Genomic DNA, 22,500 nt, shown 5'->3' with positions numbered 1-22,500 from the left:
CAGCTACCTGTGCAGTAAGACATTTGAGAGTTTGGGAAGCATGATCCACTGGCCCACATTTTCCCAAAATGCCCTGAGAGACACATATCAGTACATGTGATTACACAAATTTTGTCAAAACATGGTTGAGCTGTGGGGAAAAAAGCTGCTGAGAACATAAAACCATATTTATTGTAACCGAGTCAGATTGATCAGAGCGTGGTGACAGACACTGCTTTACTTGTAGATTTGACAGTCCATTAAGAAAGTGGATTACAGCAGAGATATTCCCATTCCCACAAGCTGCTGTTTGGGGACAGTTTAGAGGAGACTCCTGTTTGTTGAATGTTTCTTGATTTTCTTCTTCAGAATACAATTTAGGTAGTGAGTGACCATCAGCTTTTAAAGGAAAGAATTATGGGCAGCATTCATTAGTTAAGCCCTCTGGGGCAGGAACCACCTTTTCATTATGTGCGTGGTGTGTGTACTGTGCCTACCACATGCAGGCCAAGATCCAGACCTGTAGAGGTGACTGGAAAAAAAAAAAAAAAAAAGTGCTATTTACAGCAGCAGTTTTAGGAACAGAAGCCAAGTAAATGAGATGGAATGAACTTCCAGATTCTACCGTACCAAGAATTTTATGGAGAGGCAGATTGGGGTCAGTTCTTCTCAAGAGATCCTGGGATCTTTTGGGTGAATGCTACTGGAGCCCCACTCTCTGCTCAAAGAGCAACATTTCTCTCACCCCAAATGAGAGATGCTGAACAATCCCTCTCCCTGAAAAAGCAGTTCCACCCTTTTGAGAATATCCTCTACCCACATGTTTACCCTTCCTGTTTCCCTCAAGCCTCACCTTAGGACTCTCCTGGAGCAGAGCCAGGTCTCTCCATTTCTTCCTCTTCCTCCCTCCCTGAAGGCTGTTGCTGAACTGCAGCTTTAAAGTGTCTCTCTTATCTACGTGAACAAATTCCACATACACACATGTGGAACTAAGGCGAGATTACTGACTAGACTGTATTCTACAGCTACTATAGCATCTTGGTTGGATTAAGCACTTTTTAAAGAACATAAGTGACTGCTGTTTCCCCCCCACTCCTGCATTCATAAAGCTCACTCCTTCAGCTTTGGTAGCAAGGTCTGTTATGCCCATTTGGTACTTAACGTTACATGGCCTAATTTGCTGCATCTTGCACTTAGCGGTGTTCTGCATTGCCATCCTAGGTTTTATGGCAAGTTTTGTTTGGCCATGACTCTATAACTTAATGACAGATTCTTTTTGTGTACTTATATATAGCCTAGCTTGCTATATTATATTATATATATATATACACACACACTATATATTATACACATATACATACACACACACACCCCATTTATAAATATTATAGCTTCTGCATTTTTCAATGTCGTTTTACAGATGCAATACATATATGTTTTGTAAATTCGCTTTCCTTAAAATTATATAGGGATGTCCTTTTAGAAGAGTATGACCTATATTGTATTCATCATAAAAGATGTATGTTGTTTCCTCTTAACACTGAGGATGTAAATGTAAGAAATACACTATGGGTTTTTGTTTTAATTTGAAAAAAAACTGTTTTAAAGAAATAGCTACTGCAGAAGAAAACTTATTGAAAGAAGTGCTCAGTGTCAGTATTGTGCACTTGCGTATGGGGTTATGCCTATGATGGCCACTCAACATAATGAGCGCCCTACCAAATTCACGGCCATGAAAAATGGGTCACAGACCATGAAATCTGATCTCCCCAGTGAAATCTAGCTATTGTAGGAGAAGGGGGCTTCTATTGTGTGCTGGGCTGCAGCTGCTAGCCCTGGCTGGGCTGGGGAGGGAGAGGACTTCCTCTTCCCCTGCAGGGGCCAGACCACCTCCAGGAACCTCCTCCAGCTTCAGGAAGCTCTGTGCTTGTTGGCTAGGAAGCCAGCTCTGAAGGCAGCGGAGAAGTATGGGTGGCAATCCCACAACCTCCCACAGCTCCCTTTTAGGACCCGCATGGTTACAACAGTGTGAAATTTCATATGTAAACATCTAACACTGTGAAATTGACTATTTTTAAAATCCTATGACCACGAAAAAGACCAAAATGGACCGTGAATTTCGTAGGGCCCTGACCATAACATACAGTAGGTGTCTTCCTGCCAGTGGCATTTGACTCAAAGGATGCTGCTATGAGCAACACAATTTTGGCCATAAAAAGAGTGGTTTGGTACTCAAGAGGAAAATGGGAGTTCCAAGAGTGAAGGGGCAGAAGACCTTCAGGAGTTTGACTAAACTGAGCTGGTGCCACTGACCAAGAGAAAACTCATATTCCAATGATAACAGACAACAACAAAAAAAAACAGGTACTGGCAGAGGGGAATATACTACCAAAAGAAGAGAAACCAAACCAAATCACTGTGGCAAAACAGTTAATTGGTCACAACTTTGGTTTTCCTTGCATTAGTTTAATTAAAACCATGCTTAAATACAGTGATGAAAATATTAAGATGTGTTAACTCTCACCTTGGCTTTTATTTCCATTTTCATTATAGATCCAATGATTGTCATCACATCACTGATAATCACCAGGACATACCATCCATTTATAAACTCCAGACGATCAGCATGACAGACATGACGTTTGTACTTTTCCAGGAAGAAATTCACAAATCTCTGTAGTAAACATTTAGAGATTTGGTTACAGAACCTACTTTTCTCCAGAAAATAAAAGGAATCTCATACAGGTGATGCAGTTCTTAAGTACAGCTCAAGTAGAGTACTTAAGTTGGGTCTGTTGGAAGAATATGCCCTAGCAAATACTGTAGAAATAATGTGTGGGTAGCATTAGCAATAGCAACAGAAAATAATTATGGGACATTCATATACAGCTCTGTAAAGGGTGACTGCTATCATTATTATTCGTTATTACCAACTTCACTTTCTGCATCTTGCATGCCAATCCACAGACTCTCTCCTGTCCCCTACTGATGGGACAGCACTGCTCTCTCAATCCCTCAAAGTCTGACAATGTCCCATTACCTTTTTGATGGTTATAAAAAAGGACAGTGTGCGGATTAAGATAATTGGATATCACGTATCCTGTGCTCTCTTCTCCCCTCCCCTGTGAACACATTTAGGAACAGATTCCGAGGTACGGAACATATCAGTGTGTCTCACATGTGCATCAGAGGAGAGTGGGGCAACAACATGACACAAAAAGCATGAGGCCCTTTGAGTTCAGGAATTTACCCAGTGAACATTTAAATATCTGGCTTTTTCAGCCTTATAGGGAAAAATGTTAGCCATATTTGGATTTTGAGGGTGTATGGTTTGCGCAACTTCAAACAAACAAGGACTTGAAGATTTGGGGTGAAATCCAGCACAAATGAAGTCAATGGCAAAACTACATTGACTTCAGTGGGGCCAGAATTTCAACCTATGGATCTGAAATGAACATATTTGTATTACAGTATCATGCAGATACTCCAACAAGGACTGAGACTTCATTGCGTACTGTACAAGCATACTAAGGCTCCTTCCTAAATATCACGTTGGCTATAATACAGATGCAATACACTCTTGGAGAGATATTTTCCTAGAACAGATTCACTACTTGATAATCCAAAACATAGCACCACTTAGTGGAACTAAACTATGGAAAGCAAATGGAAACAAAAGCAGAGAGAAAAGGCAGACAACGTTGTACTTACTTTTTGCAATTTCAGAGCAAGAACAATGGATCGTGTGCAGAGTATAAGGGAAGCAAAGCAACTTACGATGACAAATCCATCAAAAACCAAAATATATTGAGTGTTTTTCTGAACTACTATAAAAAAAAAGTACAACAGGAAACAGTTAGATCTTTACATATTTCTTCTGGCACAGAATTCTTTTCATAAGCATTTGAAAACTAACTAACTATATAATAAAAGCTCCCTGAAAGTTTATTATGACAAATTTTGCAACACTTGGTATACTGTCATCTCACTACGGAAATAAGCTATATAGAATACAATACATACATATGGAGTACACAAGAATCCTCCTGAATGTAGATCTGCAATTCAAATCACTGGGGTATTACATGCAGAGGGTTTGCGGGACTGTGCCCCAAAAGTGAAATGAATTTTTTCTTTTTAAAACTATTTGAAATTAATAATTCATGTACAGGCCAAATTCTGCTCACACACCAAGAGTAATCTCGCTATCTTATTGACTTCACTGAAGTTGCAAAAGCAAGGGCAGAATTTGGCCCATTGACACTGTTTACCAAAAGGCTTTTCATCAATGAAGACCTGTAATTAGAAGCCTCCATTTCACCAGTTGCAACTGAGAGCTGCTGTAGCAGTTAGTGGTAAGGGAACAGTATTCCATGCACAGCACTATGAGTAAGTGACAACCTACATCTTTTCCAAGGGGATAAGCAGCTCTCTGAACTTAGTTCTTTACAGGTAAGCAAAGGAGGGATTGATTTTCAATTTCTATACACACATATAGAATTAAAAATAGATTTTGTAAAAATTTATGTATTCTGGTAGATCCAGGGTCTTAAACAGCTTTTGTAAAAATAAATAAATAAAAAATTAGTTCAAAGCAAAACAAGTCAACCATTTATAATGCAGGAGTATTTTAACTCCGTGTTCTCTGATCAACTACTTAATATGCAGACAGAGTACAAAAAGTGGCCAACTGAGACACCATTGTAAGAAGTGATCACACACACCAAGTTATTTTGGCTCCAATATAACAGTACACAAATATAGCGAAGATTTGGCTAGGAGGAGAACACAACACATTGTTCCTTAACCAGGATCTCATGTAAGGCCCCACAAAGTTTCATCAACTATACCACAGCCTATATTGTAACTGTGATGGCCACATTCATAATGGTTAAGAAATAGGTTTATCTTATTCTGTCATACTGAATCTGCTCTGAAGTGGAACCTTCAGTACTATTGTCACTTTAGAAAGTGATCAGACAAAGGCTTAATGATAGAAATATAAAGAGGATGCCATTCTTTATTTGTAAGGATCATCAAAAGAACAAGCAGGGAACACTCACTGCTTCTGATAAAGTCTTTAAAAACATAACAAGCTTCAACTAGTTAAAAAGGAATTATTTTGATGTACAGGAAGAAAAGGTGTCATAGGTGTTTGAGTTTGGGTATTTATTATTGGTTAAAAGACCAGGCTAGAATTTCAATTTAATGTATTAAGCTCATTCAGAGCAACAGAAGGGTCAAAACGTATTTTAAAACATTAAAATTTCCCTTGCAGGCAGAGTCTTGTTAAATCCATCACTAGGTAGGTTATAGCAAGGGATATTTATGTCATCTTGATACTTTTATAGAAAGGAGTTAAGCTTATCTGTTTCTTCATTAGAAGCAATGATTTGCTTAGTCATTAATAATAAAAGCACACAAGTTGCAAGTCTCAGTATCCACTAGATATTAGCAAACATCTGTGCCTTCCTCCTCTAAACTCTTTTCATCCCTCCAGATAGGAAGTTGATGAGCTTCAGAAAAATATGAAACATAAACACAGATTGTCAAGATCTTGGGATCTAAAGACACACTAATATTTACTGACTTTGAAAATATGTACGTTGCTATGTACAAGACTTCCTGAACCCTGTGACATGACATGCTGGCTAAAATGAGTAAGCACTCACCAACATGTCTGTTATTGTCAGAGAAGGTACAGACCATGGCATAACCCCTTTTATGCAATGCATCTCTGCATGTGTCTCAAGATCACTATACCAGCAAGCAGGGCCAATTACTTATTGCATCATGTGGACACAGCAGGACATACAGTGTAGATTCATAATGGTTAACCTGCATGCCTCAACCACTCGTCTGAAGTGGTGAAATAACAAAAATAACTGATGGAATAAAAATCTTATACAATATCCCAAGTCCATCGACGTAGGTCTTAGAAATATCTAAGACAGAAAAACATACTTATTTAAATTTCAAGTAAAGACAGTATTTCTAAACAGTTCTGATAAGTAACACTCAGCATGGTGGATTCGTCAAGAACAAATAGTGTCAAACAAATCTAATAGCTTTCTTTGACAGGGTAACAAGCCCTGTGCATAGGAGGGAAGTGGTAAATGTGGTATAGCTGGACTTTAGTAAGGCTTTTGATGCTGTCTCGCATGACCCTCTCATAAACAACCTAGGGAAATACAATCTAGATGGAGCTACTATAAAGGTGCATAACTGGTTGGAAAACCATTCCCAGAGAGTAGTTATCAGTGGTTCACAGTTAAGTTAGAAGAGCATATCACGTGGGGTCCTGCAGGGATCAGTTCTGAGACTAGTTCTTTTCTATATCTTCATCAACGATTTAAACAATGGCACAAGAAGAGTACACTTATAAAGTTTGCAGACAATACCAGGCTGGGAAGGATTGCAAGTGCTTTGGAGGATAGGATTAAAGTTCATATCTTTTCTGAAATTATTTTGGCCAAATTGGAAAAAAGTCCAGAGAAGAGCAACAACAATTATTAAAAGCCTAGAAAACATGATCTATGATGGAAGATTGAAAAAAACTGGATGTGTTCAGTCTGGAGAAGAGAAGACTCAGAGGGAACATGATAACAGTTTTCAAGTACGCAAAAGGTCGCGCTACAAGGCAAAGGGAGAAAAATTGTCCTGTCGTCAGAGGTTAAGGAGAACAAGCAATGGGCTTAAATTGCAGCAAGGGTGGTTTAAGCTGTACATTAGGAAAAACTTCGTAACTGTCAGGGTGGTTAAGCACTGGAATAAATTGCCTGGAGAGGTTGTGGAATCTCCATCACTGGAGATTTTTAAGTGCAGTTTAGACAAACACTTGTCAGGGTTGGTCTAGATAATACTTAGTCCTGCCTTGAGTGCAGAGGACTAGACGAGATGATCTCTTAAGGTCCCTTCTAGTCCTATGATTCTTTACTCCTGTTCTGAAACAGTTAATCAGGCTCACTCTGATGGTGCAATCCAGCTCTAAAATAGCATAAACCTGTCCCTTAAGGATTTTAAGTGCACTGTCAGACTAACCTCCTCAGAGTGCAAGGGGGTGGCCTCGGTGTTCCTACACTCATGATACCCATATGAAGGAACAGTGCCTTGGGGTCATAAGCAAGGGGCTCTATTTCCTAGAGCTGTGGACTTGTTCAGATCACCCTCAGGATACAGGGTCCAAAAAATATGACAAAGGTCAGCTAGATGGGAGGATCTGGTCTGTGGTTATTGGGCTGCTTCTTTTCATTATACTGGTGTTAAATAAAAGTGGGTCTAACATTTTGTAACTGACATGGGAGAGGGCATAAAAAGCAAACACCAATATCACAAGTAGAAACAGGAGAGCGAATTGGGACATGGTGCAAACGCTAGCAGGGTCAGAAAAAGTGGTAATACAGAGTCAGAAAATATGAGATTTGGTGAGACAAAGGCAGAGCCAGCAATAGAAGCCAGATCTCAACTCCCAGCACAATGGGTTACATCTACTAAATACAAAACAGGTTTCAGAGTAGCAGCCATGTTAGTTTGTATCCGCAAAAAGAAAAGGAGGACTTGTGGCACCTTGGAGACTAACAAATTTATTTGAGCATAAGCTTCCGTGAGCTACAGCTCACTTATGCTCAAATAAATTTGTTAGTCTCCAAGGTGCCACAAGTCCTCCTTTTCTTTTTGCGGATACAAACAGTGAGGGATAAATAGTACAAAGTGTTCACATGCATTTGAAAGGTGCAAATACCAATGTGGTACATGGAAGCATAACTAGGAGGAAGTCAAAATTTGGAAGAATATAAAAAAAAATATTTCCTAATGCTAATGTTTCTGTCAGGGCAGGGATGTAGGCTCCAAGCTTGAACCATTTAAAAAGCACATCAGATAACATACTAGACTGTGTGCTGCAAGGAGTACTCCTATGCATCATTTCCATCTGTAGCTTATATTATCCACTGGTCAATGCTGCCCTAGTGTCCAGGCATTTCAGTAACATTTCTAAAAATGTTGACACTTTAGCCATTTATTTCTGAATATAGCCACAGTTCACATTTGTATATTTGTCTGTAGTCACCATATATATATTCAGAAGTGGAACAGAAGGATACAGATTTACTGGAAACACCAGATTTTCACCATGCAGAGCACATATGCACCATACTTACTAGATCCAGATATATGCCAGTCTTTGCATTCTTGAATATCAGCATCACTATCAAAATAAATTTTTACTTTACCACTGTGGGCTCTGTTGTTGAAAGTAATCTGCAAACACAAGTGTAAAGATTTATAATTTGATGAAAGCAAAACTAGCAAAATTAACAGTGTCAAAAAAATGCAGAGTCAAAGTCTAGATTGATACCCACTGGTACTACTTAATCTAGATAATCTATAAATAAAACTATCAGATTAATATAGCTGGAAAAATATATCTGAAACAATATACAAGTGCAAAAGCAATCAATGATTTTACTTCTTATGAAGAACAAAACATTTAAAAAATTTGAAGGGGAGAACCATGTTTGAGGAAAATAAATAGTTGCTTGTTAAAAGAGGTCTGTCTCATTGACACACAAGCAATCACATCATTTTGCACGGGTGTCAATGGAGAGTGCACACTGAATTTCTTCTATTTTGCAGTCAGGACACCAATAAGAAATATGCTGGATTCTAGAACACTTGTTTCCATGTGTATACAGGTGAAATGCACTTACAGTATTCTGAAAGGCGTAGCAGTCAGGCAATTCTCTGGCATGAATTGTTTGTAGATCAATGCCTTTAAGTTGAAAGGAGATTTCAACCTGTATAAGCCTGAACAGTAAAAATAAAGGCAGTAAATTATATACAACAGATTCCATTATTTTCATGTAATTGTATGGGTCTTCAAAACTCACTTTACCTATAAAATTCGAAGTTGAAAAATGATGAATTTATCATCTTCAAATCACCAGATCTCGTAGTGGCTAGCATCTGTGGCTCTAGGTGAATACAGTCTGTGGGGGGGGGGGAAAAGATTTTTACAAGTTTCGTTCAAAATGACTATTTTACAAATGAAGTAAGGGAGAAAACGGAGGTAACTGGATACTAGTGGACACAGATGTAGGTCCTGATCTCGCAAGCTGTGTTGGATCATATTAAAGAAGTTCTGTATTAAAATCACAAATGAGTTTGATTCCCCAGAGTTTAAATTCCAGGGTATTACTAATTAAGAGGTCTCTTGGTTTTTGGTACTGTTTCTATCCCTCTATGTGTGAAACTTGCAAGCTGCTAATTGTGTTAGTACATTCTAAGACAGAGTCTGTTCTCAAAGCAATTCACAGAGAGAGAGACTCAAAGCAATACTCTAACAACAGAAACAGCACCCAGAGATCCCCGCCCTTTTGTTGTATTAACAATTGTGATTAAAATAGAGATAGAGGATGTATGTGGATGGATGCTTGGTGTGGATAATAACTGAATTATCAGGGAGGTGCCAGCCTAAGAATCCAGTGTCCATTGGCTGAAGAAGGTGTCTAGTGGAAATAACCAGAGGACCCTCCCCTCCCCCCCCGGAGGGCAGACTGGAATCCACCCAACAGCCTCAAGAATGGGAGAACCAAAGAACAAGATAACATCTTGGAGCCGTCAGGAATGTGCTATCTGCTGATTGATTCAGCAACAGTATGATGAAGCAATTCCCATAGACTGGCATAGGAAGAAATTCATATAAAAATAGACTCTAAAAAGTGAGAACTTTGGGGTCTGATTCTGCAAACCAACTTCCAGGAGCATCAGATGAGCATCTGACAAGGCCCTGCTCCCTCCTCATGTCCAGGCCACCTGGCCAGTGGCTTGGCATGAGCAACTCTAAGGCTGGTAACTATGATAACAACCTTGCAGAACCTGTGTGTGTGTGTTTGTTTGTATGAATGAATGTGTGAATAAATATGAGATTGGATGGAATGTTATAACTATAACTAACTGCTTACTAGGATTCTTTCTGTATTCACAATAAATGTGGTATTTTGCCTTTTTCCCTTTAATAAGATCCTGCTGGTTTTTATTTTATTGGTATAACAGCTGCTCATTGTGGGCAACTCCCTGTATCTGTGTAGAGCCCCACTCAAGTTAATGGGGCCATGAGAAGGAGCAGGCCCCAATACTGAAAGGTGCTAAAAGCTCCCATTGAACTGAATGGTGGTTGACAGCATTCAACACCACTCAATATCTGGCCTCTGATCAGCAGCTTCTTTCATACAGAAGGTCAACAGCTGAAAAGTCTTCAGAGAAAAAGTCTTACTATGGGGACCTACAATGCTTATGCTGCGAAGTAGTAATTTCTAAGTGGATATTAAAAAAATAAAATAGGAGAGAAGTGAGTTAATTTTTCCTAGGTTAAAGCATGATTGCCACACAAATAAAATACTAACTTACTCTTGATGATTTGCCATTACAATACGTGGAAACTTTTTTTTTTTAAATTTACAGCTGTACTGTACCTGTTTCAATGGCAATGTCTATGTTCAGCGAATCATTGGAAGGAAGCATTGTGCCTTTCTTGTACTGTTGTTTACAGATCTGTAAGCCTGACACATCGTCTTCATCTTGTTCGTAACCAAGTGTGCCCAGGGATATCGTCTTTAATTGGCGGTACTAATTTAAAAATAAAACACACTTTTTCAGTTAACTTAATTATCCTCACATCAGCCTATTCACAAAAAATTACTGATGCCCATAACTATGTTTTCTTTGCCCACATTCATTCAAATTTGCTTCCCCCTCCCCATTAACAAATTTAATGGTCCACAGTACCAGCTTTTCATACGCACTTTGTATTTCCATAACAAGTTTGATTCCAGGATCTCAAAATTAGTCAAGCCTCAACAAGGCAGGTGAATATAATTATACTCTACAAGGACATTGTGACAGGTTCAGTCACAGAGGCCCCCCTTGGGCCGGCCACCTGATGTGCTGAGACTACCTCGGAGCCCGTTTTCCCTGCCAGCTTGGGCCTTCAGAACTCTGCCTTGTTGAGCCAGACACACCAGTCCGCTGCAACACAGATCCAGGTCTGAACAACGTCCCCCAAAAGCTGCAGACTTAACTGAAAAAGGCTTAAGAAGTGCTCCTGTCTCCAGTATCCAGATACTCAGTTCCCAATGGGATCTAAACCCCAAATAAATCCGTTTTACTCCGTATAAAGCTTACCCAGGGTGTGGCAAATTGCTGGTATGAATATGATGGGTCCCGCGCTTCCTCTTCTCGGTTAGGGGGGCGGGGGGATGTTCAGGGCACAGTTTCCTGCCCCTGAACTAGGGTATCTACTGTCCCACTAGTAACCCAGAGAAGGGTAGTGGAGAGGGAGGGACCCGGGCCCACCCTCTGCTCCAGGGCCCAACCCAGGGGCCCTAGGGATAGCGGTAAACAACTTGAACTAGTGCTTCCTTCCCCTGGGCTACTTCCCTCTCCTGCTCTTCAGCTTGTGGGGCTTCCTGCCCTCTCTCTCTGCACAAGCCGGGTGTCTCTTTACCTAGGATCTTGCTCTTCTAGCCAGCCATGGAACTTCTCCAAACTCTCCTCTGCTCCAACGCCTTCAAACTGCTCTCTGCTCCAACTCCTTCCCCTGGCTGATTGAAGCAGGGGGTTTTTAATCAGGTGACTAGCTTCAGGTGCTCTAATTGGCTTCAAGTGCTTTTAATTAATTTATAGAAACCTTTCTTCCCTCTACAGGGAATAAGGCTTCTCCTCATCCTGGGACTTACATCTCTCTCCTATATATCACTCTCCTGCTGCCTTCTAACCATGCTGTATCCTCCCGCCCTGCTCAACACCATGGGGTTGGGCTACCTGGGACGAAAGGCAATGCTTTCATGACAAGCCATCTGCATTGCTATGTTGGCTTCCAGCCCTACACCGTACTCGGAAATGAAAGGGTTGCAGAAATAGGAACCATCTAGTCGCTCTTGTATTCTTCTCCTTGTTTCTGTGCATCCACTGGAGCAGGGTGTGGTCTGTCACCAGGGTAAATCACCGCCCCAGTAGGTAGTAGCAGAGAGTTTCCATGGCCCATTTTATCGCCAGACATTCCTTTTCAACAACGACGTACTTTTGTTCCCTGGGGAAAAGCTTCCGGCTGAGGTACAGGATCGGGTGTTCCTCCTCCCCTACCATCTGCGAAAGGAGGGCTCCTAGCTCTACTTCCGAGGCATCTGTTTGTAGGACAAATTCTTTCTTGAAATCTGGGGCTATGAGCACTGGATGGCAGCAAAGGGCTGTCCTTAAATCTGCGAATGCTCCTTCTGCTGCTTCAGATCATTTTACTATCTTGGGGCCCCGACCCTTTATCAGGTCTGTCAATGGTCCTGCTCTTGTGGCGAAAAGAAGGATGAATCTCCGATAGTACCCGACTAACCCAAGAAATGCTCTGACCTGCTTTTTACGGACTGGCGGAGGCCAATCTTGTATTGCCTCCACTTTGTTCCATTGGAGTTTTACCAAGCCTCTCCCTACTACATACCCAAGGTATCTGGCCTCAGCTAGTCCTATCACGCACTTGAGAGGGTTGGCAGTGAGGCCGGCCTTCCGCAGGGCGTCTAGTACTGTTTCTACTTTCCCTAGGTGCGTTTCCCAGTCAGGGCTATGGATGACTATATCGTCTAAATAGGTGGCGGCATACCTGGCATGGGGTTGCAGCAATTTATCCATAAGTCGTTGGAATGTTGCAGGGGCCCCATGGAGTCCGAAAGGGAGGACAGTGTATTGGAACAGGCCATCAGGTGGGGAGAGAGCAGTCTTCTCCTTGGCGTTCTTGGCCAGGGGAATTTTCCAATATCCTTTAGTCAGGTCCAGAGTGGTTAGGTATCGGGTCTTGCCTAACTGATCAACTAGCTTGTCGACACATGGTATCGGATAGGCATCAAATTGGGATACTTCATTCAACTTCATAGAATCATAGAATATCAGGGTTGGAAGGGACCCCAGAAGGTCATCTAGTCCAACCCCCTGCTCGAAGCAGGACCAATTCCCAGTTAAATCATCCCAGCCAGGGCTTTGTCAAGCCTGACCTTAAAAACCTCTAAGGAAGGAGATTCTACCACCTCCCTAGGTAACGCATTCCAGTGTTTCACCACCCTCTTAGTGAAAAAGTTTTTCCTAATATCCAATCTAAACCTTCCCCACTGCAACTTGACTTCCGGAAGTCGTTGCAAAACCTCAGGGTGCCGTCAGGCCTTGGGTAATAGGACAATAGGGCTGGACCACTGGTTGTGGGATTCTTCAATAACCCCAAGTTCCAACATCATCATCTTCACTTCTGTCCTAATTTCCTCTCTTTTAGCTTCCGTTATCCAGTACGGTCTTATCGTCACCCTTATTCCGGGCCTGGTGACGATATGATGTTGGACCAGTGTCGTACGGCCCGGCTGTGTACAAAACACATCTTGGTTCCATTGGATCATATCAATGACCTCTGTTCGTTGTTCTGGGGCTAACTCGGGGGACATCCTCACCTGCTCCTGTGGGTCGTCCGTCTGAGGTGGAGCTCTCCGAATGACCAGGCACGTCTCTCGGTCATGGCAGGGCTTCAGTAAGTTTACGTGGTAGATCTGCTCTGGTCTTTGGCGGTCTGGTTGTCTGACCTTATGGTCCACTTCCCCAATGGCTTCCACTATCTCATGTGGTCCATGGCAGCTGGCCAGGAGTTTGCTTTCCGCTGTCGGCACTAGCGCCATCACCCGTTGTCCCGGCTGAAATTTCCGTACTTTCACTCAGCGGTTACAATATGTCCGCTGGGTCTCTTGTGCTTTTTCCAAATGTTCTCTTACTATAGGGTTTACTTGAGCTATTCGCTCTCTCATCTGTGTCACGTGTTCAAGGACATTCTTTCCTGCGTTGGGTTGTTCTTCCCAGTCCTCCTTGGCGATATCTAATATTCCACATGGGTGGCGTCCGTATAGTAGCTCAAAGGGAGAGAAACCGGTGGACGCCTGGGACACTTCCCGTATTGCAAACATTAGGTACGGTAGAAGGGTATCTCAGTCTTTTCTGTCCTGTGCTACCACCTTCCGGATCATACCTTTAAGTGTGCGGTTAAACCGCTCTACCAGTCCACCTGTTCATGGATGGTAGACTGAGGTCTGTATGGCATGGATGCGGAGCAGGGTATATAAGTCCTTCATTAATTTCGACATGAAAGGGTTCCTTGGTCAGTCAGGATCTCCTTAGGGATGCCCACTCTGGCAAAAACCTGAAGTAGTTCTTTTGCAATTGCTTTTGATGTGGGGTTTCTTAAAGGAATGGCTTCTGGACACTGTGTGGCATAGTCAAGGATGACTAATACGTTTCGGTGGCCCCATGCTGATCTTTCCAGTGGGCCCACTAGGTCCATGGCTATCCTTTCGAAAGGGACTTCAATAATAGGCAAAGGTACTAATGGGGCCCGCAAGTGAGGTCGGGGGCTATGCAACTGGCATTCTGGGCAGGAGGTACAATAGCGTTGGACGTCTGCGCGTATTCCTGGCCAATAAAATCTTCTTAGGACTATCAGGTGTCTTGTCTACTCCTAGATGTCCCCCAAATAAATGACTGTGAGCTAACTCTAGTACTGCCCTGTGTGTTTTCGTGGGATTAAGAGCTGCTCTACTTCTTCCCCTCGACTTTGCACTATTCGGTAGAACAGATCACGTTTGATCACATAATAAGGCCTTGGGCCTTTGGTCTTTCCTTCCACGGGTATGCCATTTACTTCCACTACCTCCTCCCTCACATTCACATATAGTGGGTCATTGGCTTGGTCCTACCCAAAATTCTCATGTGCGGTACCAATTTGACCTAACTCCATGGGACCTATTTCTTCTCCGCCCCTTGGGTTGCCCCTACTTGGGCTAGGAACTGCCTCCGAGTCCTCACTGGCCTGAATTGTCTCCTGGCCTCCTGAACGGGTTCGCTTACCAACAAGGGAGGCTTTCTGGCTCTCTGCTAGAATCCTGGGCCCTAGCCTTTTATCTGCCCTCTTTTCCCACCTAGACTTTCGAGGTTTCCTGGGGGATGAAAATAGCTCGGGGGCAAATTCAGCAAAAATTGAGGTGAGGCTATCTGTAGGTGCCTCCGTCTCAGCCCGGGGGTTGCTACCCTCTCCTGGCTCTACTGGGGGGGAGTAAGTTCTCAAACTCGGGGAAGTCCCTACCAATTAAGACCGGGTAGGGGAGCCTAGGGACCACTCCTGCAGCTACCCTGGTAGTGTTTCCCTGGATCTCAATCCATACTGGGATTGTAGGTTAGAAATTTATGGTGCCATGAACGCATGTTACCCCTGTAGTTTTGGCCCGGGTTAGTTGGTCTTGCCCCACCAGCTTCCCCGAGACCAGTGCGACAGCACTCCCGGAATCTCCTAATGCTATGGTAGCAATACCATTCCATCTTTACTGACCCTGTATACCTATGTGAGGTCATTGCGACCCCTACCAGGCCGATTAGGCCACACTCGTAACACCGACTCCTTATCCCGGTTGCCGCCCTCTGCCTCGGGCTATTTGGTCTGCCGCCCCAGCCCTCTCTTCCCAAACCCCCAGGTCCCTTCTTGGCCTTGGGCCATTCCTCAGTGTCTTTCCTCCCAGTTATGGTTTTTCTGTAATTCTTGACAATCTGAGGCCTTGGGTTTTGGGCTGTCTTCCTGGTCTGCCGTGTCTCACCCCCGGGGTCTGGAACAGTTCACGGGCTGCCAGCTGTCTTTCCATGAGGGAGACCAACTCATCGTAGGTAAAGGGGTCATTCTGGCCAAACCAAGCCTGAAGGCCTGGTAGTAGCCCCCTCATATCCTGGTCCAGTACCAGGAGCTCCATCATTTTTTCAGAGCTGAGAGCCTCAGGGGGCAGCCATTTCTGGATCAGGTCATACAATTACGATCAGGGTGTCTTGTCCTCTGTACACTGCCATTCATGAAACCTCTGGGCTCATAACACCGTGGTTACTCCGGATCTGGCCAGGATCTCTGCCTTCAGCTGGGGGTAATCCTTCGCAGTCTCTGCAGCCATATCGTAGTAGACCTTCTGGGCCTATCCACCCAGGAATGGGGCGAGGATACCAGACCACGGATCTCTGGGCCAGGCTGCTCTCTCAAATGCCAGGAGATATGCCTCTACATCATCCTTCCGTGTCATTTTCCGCAGGCAGTGGCTGGCCCGTATAGTCCGGGTTCCCTCGCAATTATGGTTCCGCTCCATAAGGGCCTTCATCTGGTTTGCCAGCTCCTGTAGCTCAGTCCTGGGCAGCCTGATTCATCAGCAGCCAATTAGTCTCCTGCTGCACATGAGTCACTTCCTGTTGGGAGGTTGCTTGGATTCGGGTAGCCACCTGCTGGGCCACAGTGGCTTGTATTAGAGCCTTGACCATGTCATCTATCTTGGGGATGGGATGGTTTTGGTTAACCCTGGTTTAAGTCCCCAGTGCGGAGATCCAACCTGACCATGTGTGGCAAATTGCCAGTATGATTATGATGGGTCCCGCGCTTCCTCTTCTTGGTGGGGGGTTTCAGAGCGCAGTTTCCTACCCCTGAACTGGGGTATCTACTGTCCCACTAGTAACCCAGAGAAGGGTAGTGGAGAGGGAGGGACCCGGGCCCACCCTCTGCTCCAGGGCCCAACCCAGGGGCCCTAGGGATAGCGGTAAACAACTTGAACTAGTGCTTCCTTCCCCTGGGCTACTTCCCTCTCCTGCTCTTCAGCTTGTGGGGCTTCCTGCCCTCTCTCTCTGCACAAGCCGGGTGTCTCTTTACCTAGGATCTTGCTCTTCTAGCCAGCCATGGAACTTCTCCAAACTCTCCTCTGCTCCAACGCCTTCAAACTGCTCTCTGCTCCAACTCCTTCCCCTGGCTGATTGAAGCAGGGGGTTTTTAATCAGGTGACTAGCTTCAGGTGCTCTAATTGGCTTCAAGTGCTTTTAATTAATTTATAGAAACCTTTCTTCCCTCTACAGGGAATAAGGCTTCTCCTCATCCTGGGACTTACATCTCTCTCCTATATATCACTCTCCTGCTGCCTTCTAACCATGCTGTATCAAAAGGGTATATTCAAATTATCTGCCCTCTAACATTGATAGAGATATGCACAGCTGTTTGCTCCCCCAGGTGTTAATTACTTACTCTGGGTTAAATAATATGCAAAAGTGATTTTATTAAATATAAAAAGTAGGATTTAAGTGGTTCCAAGTAATAATAGAACAGAGTAAGTTACCAAGCAAAATAAAACAAAAACATGCAAGTCTAAGCTTAATACATTAAGAAACTGATTAGAGAAAATCTCAACCTCAGAGATGTTTCAATAAGCTTCTTTCATAGACTAGACTCCTTTCTAGTCTGGGCCCAATCCTATCCCCAGTACAATTCTTGTTCCAGCTCAGGTGGTAGCTAGGGGATTTCTCATGACTGCAGCTCCTTTGTTCAGTTCCACCCCCTTACATAGCTTAGGCACAAGGTGGGAATCTTGTCTCTCTGGGTCCCCAACCCTCCTTCTAAATGGAAAAGTACCAGGTTTAAGATGGATTCCAGTACCAGGTGACATGGTCACATGTCCTGGGAGATCCCAAGCCTTCATTCTTCCTAGCCTGACTCACAGGAAGGCTTGCAAGTAAATAGAGCCATTTACAACCAGTTGTCCTAGTTGATGGGAGCCATCAAGATTCCAAACCACCATTAATGGCCCACACTTTGCATAATTACAATAAGACCTCAAAGTTATATTTCATATTTCTAGTCTCAGATACAAGAATGATACATTTATACAAATAGGATGAACACACTCAATAGATAAGCTTTGTAATGATACCTTACAAGAGACTTTCTGCATGAAGCATATTCCAGTTACATTATATTCACACTCATTAGCATATTTGTCACAGACATGTCAAAGGTCACACAAGTAGTTAGTAACAGGGCCAGTCACAGCTGTACTCCAGCCGTAGGAATGATGATACCTACAGACAGGTTTCACGATCATAACAGAAAGGGGCCATGACCAGGACACACTGCAGTGCAGGGTCAAAGTGAAGGAGCTGCGGAACGCCAACCACAAGGCAAACTGCCACTCTGGTGCTGTGCCCACGAGCTGCTGGTTCTGCAAAGAGCTGGACATGATACTCAGTGGTGACCCCAGCTCCACTATGAAGACTATGAGCAGACCGAGCCAGGAGGAGGAAATCTCGAATAAGGACGTGGAGGGGGACCCAGAGGCAGAGGATGACTCAGATGTCAGAGATGCAAGCAACCAAGAGCTCTTTTCTACTCCGGAGGAGGCTAACCAGTCACAGCTGTTGGATCTTGGTGAAGCACAAACAGGAGAGGAGGCCCCTGGTAAGTGAATTTGATTATGGGAATTGCTGAAGCGAGTTGTTGGGGGCAGGAGGGTTGCAGAAAGCAGGCTTGTGTCTGTATGATGCATGTACCACCACATGCCTAGTCTGAGCAACGGAACAGGCGGTTGATTGACTCCCTCAGTTCACGGGAAGCTGCCTCAGAGATCTCCACAAAACTCTCATGGAGATACTGGGCAATCTGCTGCCACAGGCTCTTTGGCAGAGCTGCTTTTGTTTCTTGCCCCATTAACGGTAACTTTCCTGCGCCACTTTGTGGTCACAGGGGGGAGAGAAGAACCATTGCTGCACACAGGCAAGCCACATATGGGCCAGGGCAGAAGCCGCAGTCTTGGAGAAGACCCTCCCTTGATTCCCTGCTCACCCTCAGCAGCGAGATATATCTTCCATAATGATCACATTCTGTGGAAAATGTGGAGACAGGAATGATTATCAGGCCTCCCCTACAGGGCTGGCTCTCCCCAAGAGCCACATGCAGTGTGTACAGTACAGTCCAGGAACACAGGTTTACCCTGCCCCCTGTGGCTATTCACCATTTTGGGGGTCTTGTGGGTCATGTGTGCTTGCCTGGGGTAAGCCAGTTAGTGACAGATACGCGAGTACTGGCTGTGTTTTAAATCACTGAATCAGTGGTCTGTGCATTGCAAACAATATTGCTTCTGTAAAATATTGCATTTAAACTTCACAGAGATGACCTTGGGAGCACAGCCTCCCTCTTTGCTATCGCCAGCTGAACGGCTGTGCAGAATTAGAAAGCGGCCAAGAAGAACTGAAGAGGACTTTCTGCGTGACGTCATGACGCACTCTGCGGCCGAGACACAGTAATTGAAAGAGCGGCAGGACAGCGAGAAGGACCGAAGGGAGAATGCAGCCCGCCAGAATGAAGCCACGGAGCAGCTCTTACAAGTTATGAAGCACCAAGTAGACACGCTCCAGGCGATTCTAGCACTGCAAACCAAGCAGCTCCATGCCCGCCTTCCCCTGCAGCCGCTGTTGCAAAACTTTCCCATGCTCCCCCCCAGCCACTGCCAACACACTCTTATCAACCTCCTGGCTCCAGTCTGTACCCACATCATTCCATTCCTCCCCCGTAGTCCAGCACTGCGGATTCTCAGTACCCACTGCACTCACCACCCATTTCTCTGCAGTTTGGCCCTGCTGACAGTACCTGCTGCATTGTACTCCAAAGGAGAAGGTTGGATATGATCCCGGAACATATCTTTAGCCGTCCTAGGACCCCTCCTCCTCCTGGGATCTTCCCTTCCCTCATTCCCCCTCAGTGCTGATATGGTTTTTTTGTTTGACTCTCTCCTCTGGTTGTTGTTTTTTTAATAAAACAGTTGTGTTGCTTTAAAAATCACTCTTTATTCTATTAATTGAAAGCCAGCAGAGCCCTGCAAAGCAGCAGACGGTTATGTTAAACCTTCATATTGCATCGTCTGCACCAATCACAATCACCTCCTAGCACTACAAGCACTGCACTTCAGCACATAGCAACGAATATTAGCGTCCTTCAACTTCAAATTGCTGCCTCAAGGCATCCCTGATCCTTATGCCCCCGCGCTGCACCCCTCTAATAGCCCTGGTCTCTGGCTGTTCAAACTCAGCCTCCAGCTGTTGAGCCTCAGCGGTCCAGCCCTGAGTGAAGCTTTTACCCTTCCCTTCACAAATATTATGGAGCATACAGCACACGGCTATAAGCATTGGAATATTGTCATTGGCCAGGTCCAGCTTCCCACAGAGGTAGCACCGGCAGGCCTTTTAACGGGCAAATGCACACTCAATAGTCATTCTGCACTTGCTCAGCCTGTTGAACCGCTCCTTGCTGCTGTCAAGTTGCCTCATGTGTGGCTTCATAAGTCATGGCATTAAGGGGTAGGTGGGATCGCCCAGGATCACAATAGGCATTTCGACTTCCTCTATGATCTTCTGGTCCAGGAAGCTTCCTGAACGGGCCAGTGTTCCGAAAGATGCATACGTCATGCACCTTTCCAGACCAGCCTGCGTTAATGTCTGTGAAAAGCCCACAAAATGATCCACAAGCACCTGGAGAACCATTGAGAAATACCGCTTCTGATTAACGTACTCGGTGGCTAGGTGGTCTGGTACCAGAATTAGAAGATGGGTGCCATCTATCGCCCCTCCGCAGTTAGGGAACCCCATTTGTGCGAAGCCATCCACAATGTCACACATGTTGCCCAGAGTCACGGTCTTTTGGAGCAGGATGCGATTAACGGCCCTGCACACTTCCATCAACATGAGTCCAACGGTCGACTTTCCCCACTCCGAACTGGTTAGCAACCAATCAGTAGCAGTCTGGAGTAGCCAGCTTCCACAGTCTAATTGCCACACGCTTCTCCAACAGCAGGGCAGCTCTCATTCTCATGTCCTTGTACCACGGGGTTGGGGCGAGCTCATCACACAGTCCCAGGAATGTGGCTTTCCTCATCCGAAAGTTCTGCAGGCACTGCTCATCATCCCAGACATGCAACACGATGTGATCCCACCACTCAGTGCTTGTGTCCCAAGTCCAAAAGCAGCGTTCCACTGTGGTCAGCACCTCCGTGAATGCCACAAGCAATCTCGTGTCGTAGCTATTATGTGTGGCGAGTTCAACATCACACTCCTCTTGACTTTGTACAGTAGTATAAGGAATAACTCTACTGCCACTTGTGACATGTTGCTCAGAGCGAGCAGCATACTGGTCAACAGTTCGGGAGCCTTTCCTGCAGACCGAAGAGTGCAGTACACTCTTTGTGTACTCTTTGCAGTACACAAACCATTGAAAGATGGTGCCAAATGCAGGTGGACACAGGGATTGCTGGGATGCGAAGCAATGCATCATGGGGCATTGGGACAGGACCCAGGATGCCCCATGACCCCCTCTGTCTTCCCACAACTCTTAGTGGCAGAAGAAGAAGAGATACTCTGTGGGATAGCTGCCCAGAGTGCACCGCTGCGAATATCCCTGCAAATGCAAACACACTATTGTGCAGGCACCTGATGAAGGGAAACCGCTGTTGTGGGTTCACACTACCACTCTCTGAGCAGCGCTGTAACTCCCGGCACTGTAACTCTGCCAGCGTAGACATGCCCTAAGATTTCAGCCTACTTCTGACAACACCCCAGACACATCCCAACCTGGTGTTAGAACAATTAGTATCACAGAGGGTCCTAGTCTCCTAGTTGCCATGGACAACATTCCTCACCGGTTATCATGGAACACTGCTGACACACTTGGAAGGTCTAGTGTCAGCTGCAGCATAAATCAGTCCTCAAATGGTTGTTATGGACAACTGCATATTTACATGCAGAGCTCTCCTTTAAAGGTGCTCCACAAGGCTCTTTCGATCCTGCTGTTCAATATCTATTAAAGCCACCAGAAGAGATGATGGACCCAAACCCATTAACAAGCCAACACTACTCAGCTCCGCATCTTCTTTATGGCAAATGCAGCTAGTACCATTTGCCAACAGTCCTAGTACCCACATGAGAACAGTGCCTGGATTAAAAGTAGATGAATGAAGGTAAGTCTAGGTAACAAAACCAAGTTAGTGGAAGAGAAAAATATGGAGAAATTAATCAACACCATTGCTTCGATAGATGGAGACGTAATCAGTTCTCTGACTGTCAAGATGCTATGCAAATTAGGGGTCCTCTGAACTCCTCACTGTACCTGGGTACCATCTCTAGCAGTGGTTTCCCCACATGCACACTCTCCTAAAGTTGACTATCCTCCTTATGGATGAATTACCCAGCCATGCTGATCCATGAGTTCATCACCTACAGACTGGATCACCAGAACAGGAAGTTAAAGCAAGGTCCCTAAAAAAATTTCCAGCATGTTGAGAAGGAGTGGATTGCAGCACTCTGCGTTGCTTTGTAGGCAAACATATCATCGTGATACCTCTATGAAACCAAGCTTGTTACATTTGATAATGGAAAAATCTTTTTGACATAAATTTCCCCATAATAAAAATAATACCCAGATTAGACAGAAAATGTAAGAAAATCAGCAGAGAGGGTATGTTCTGTCTAATACTTATTTGCAGAAATGGGGAGAGCACCAATGATCTAGTACCTGTAGTTTGTTTTTTTGCAAAAAAAAAAAAAAAAAAAATTCAGATATCATGGGGATTGTCCATTACACATTTAGTCCTCCACAATTATGCAAGACTTAAATTA

General features: G+C 44.3%; 1 protein-coding gene across 4 annotated transcripts in view; it reads right to left on the bottom strand.

Moving 5' to 3' along the window:
* MCOLN2 (mucolipin TRP cation channel 2) overlaps nt 1-22,500 on the bottom strand; it is a 51,079-nt gene that overhangs the window by 15,404 nt on the left and 13,175 nt on the right. For all 4 annotated transcript variants that reach the window (XM_073357209.1, XM_073357208.1, XM_073357207.1 and 1 more), the window contains exons 4-9: nt 10,452-10,605; nt 8,873-8,966; nt 8,688-8,784; nt 8,139-8,238; nt 3,691-3,806; nt 2,504-2,653 (exon numbers count right to left, since the gene is read on the bottom strand). In XM_073357209.1, coding sequence (XP_073213310.1) covers nt 2,504-2,653; nt 3,691-3,806; nt 8,139-8,238; nt 8,688-8,784; nt 8,873-8,966; nt 10,452-10,605 — 711 coding nt within the window. The remainder of the gene's footprint in view (nt 1-2,503; nt 2,654-3,690; nt 3,807-8,138; nt 8,239-8,687; nt 8,785-8,872; nt 8,967-10,451; nt 10,606-22,500) is intronic.

Source organism: Lepidochelys kempii, chromosome 8 (assembly GCF_965140265.1).
Source record: "Lepidochelys kempii isolate rLepKem1 chromosome 8, rLepKem1.hap2, whole genome shotgun sequence".
Lineage (NCBI taxonomy): Eukaryota > Metazoa > Chordata > Testudines > Cheloniidae > Lepidochelys > Lepidochelys kempii.
This window is presented reverse-complemented; position numbering and strand designations above follow the sequence as displayed.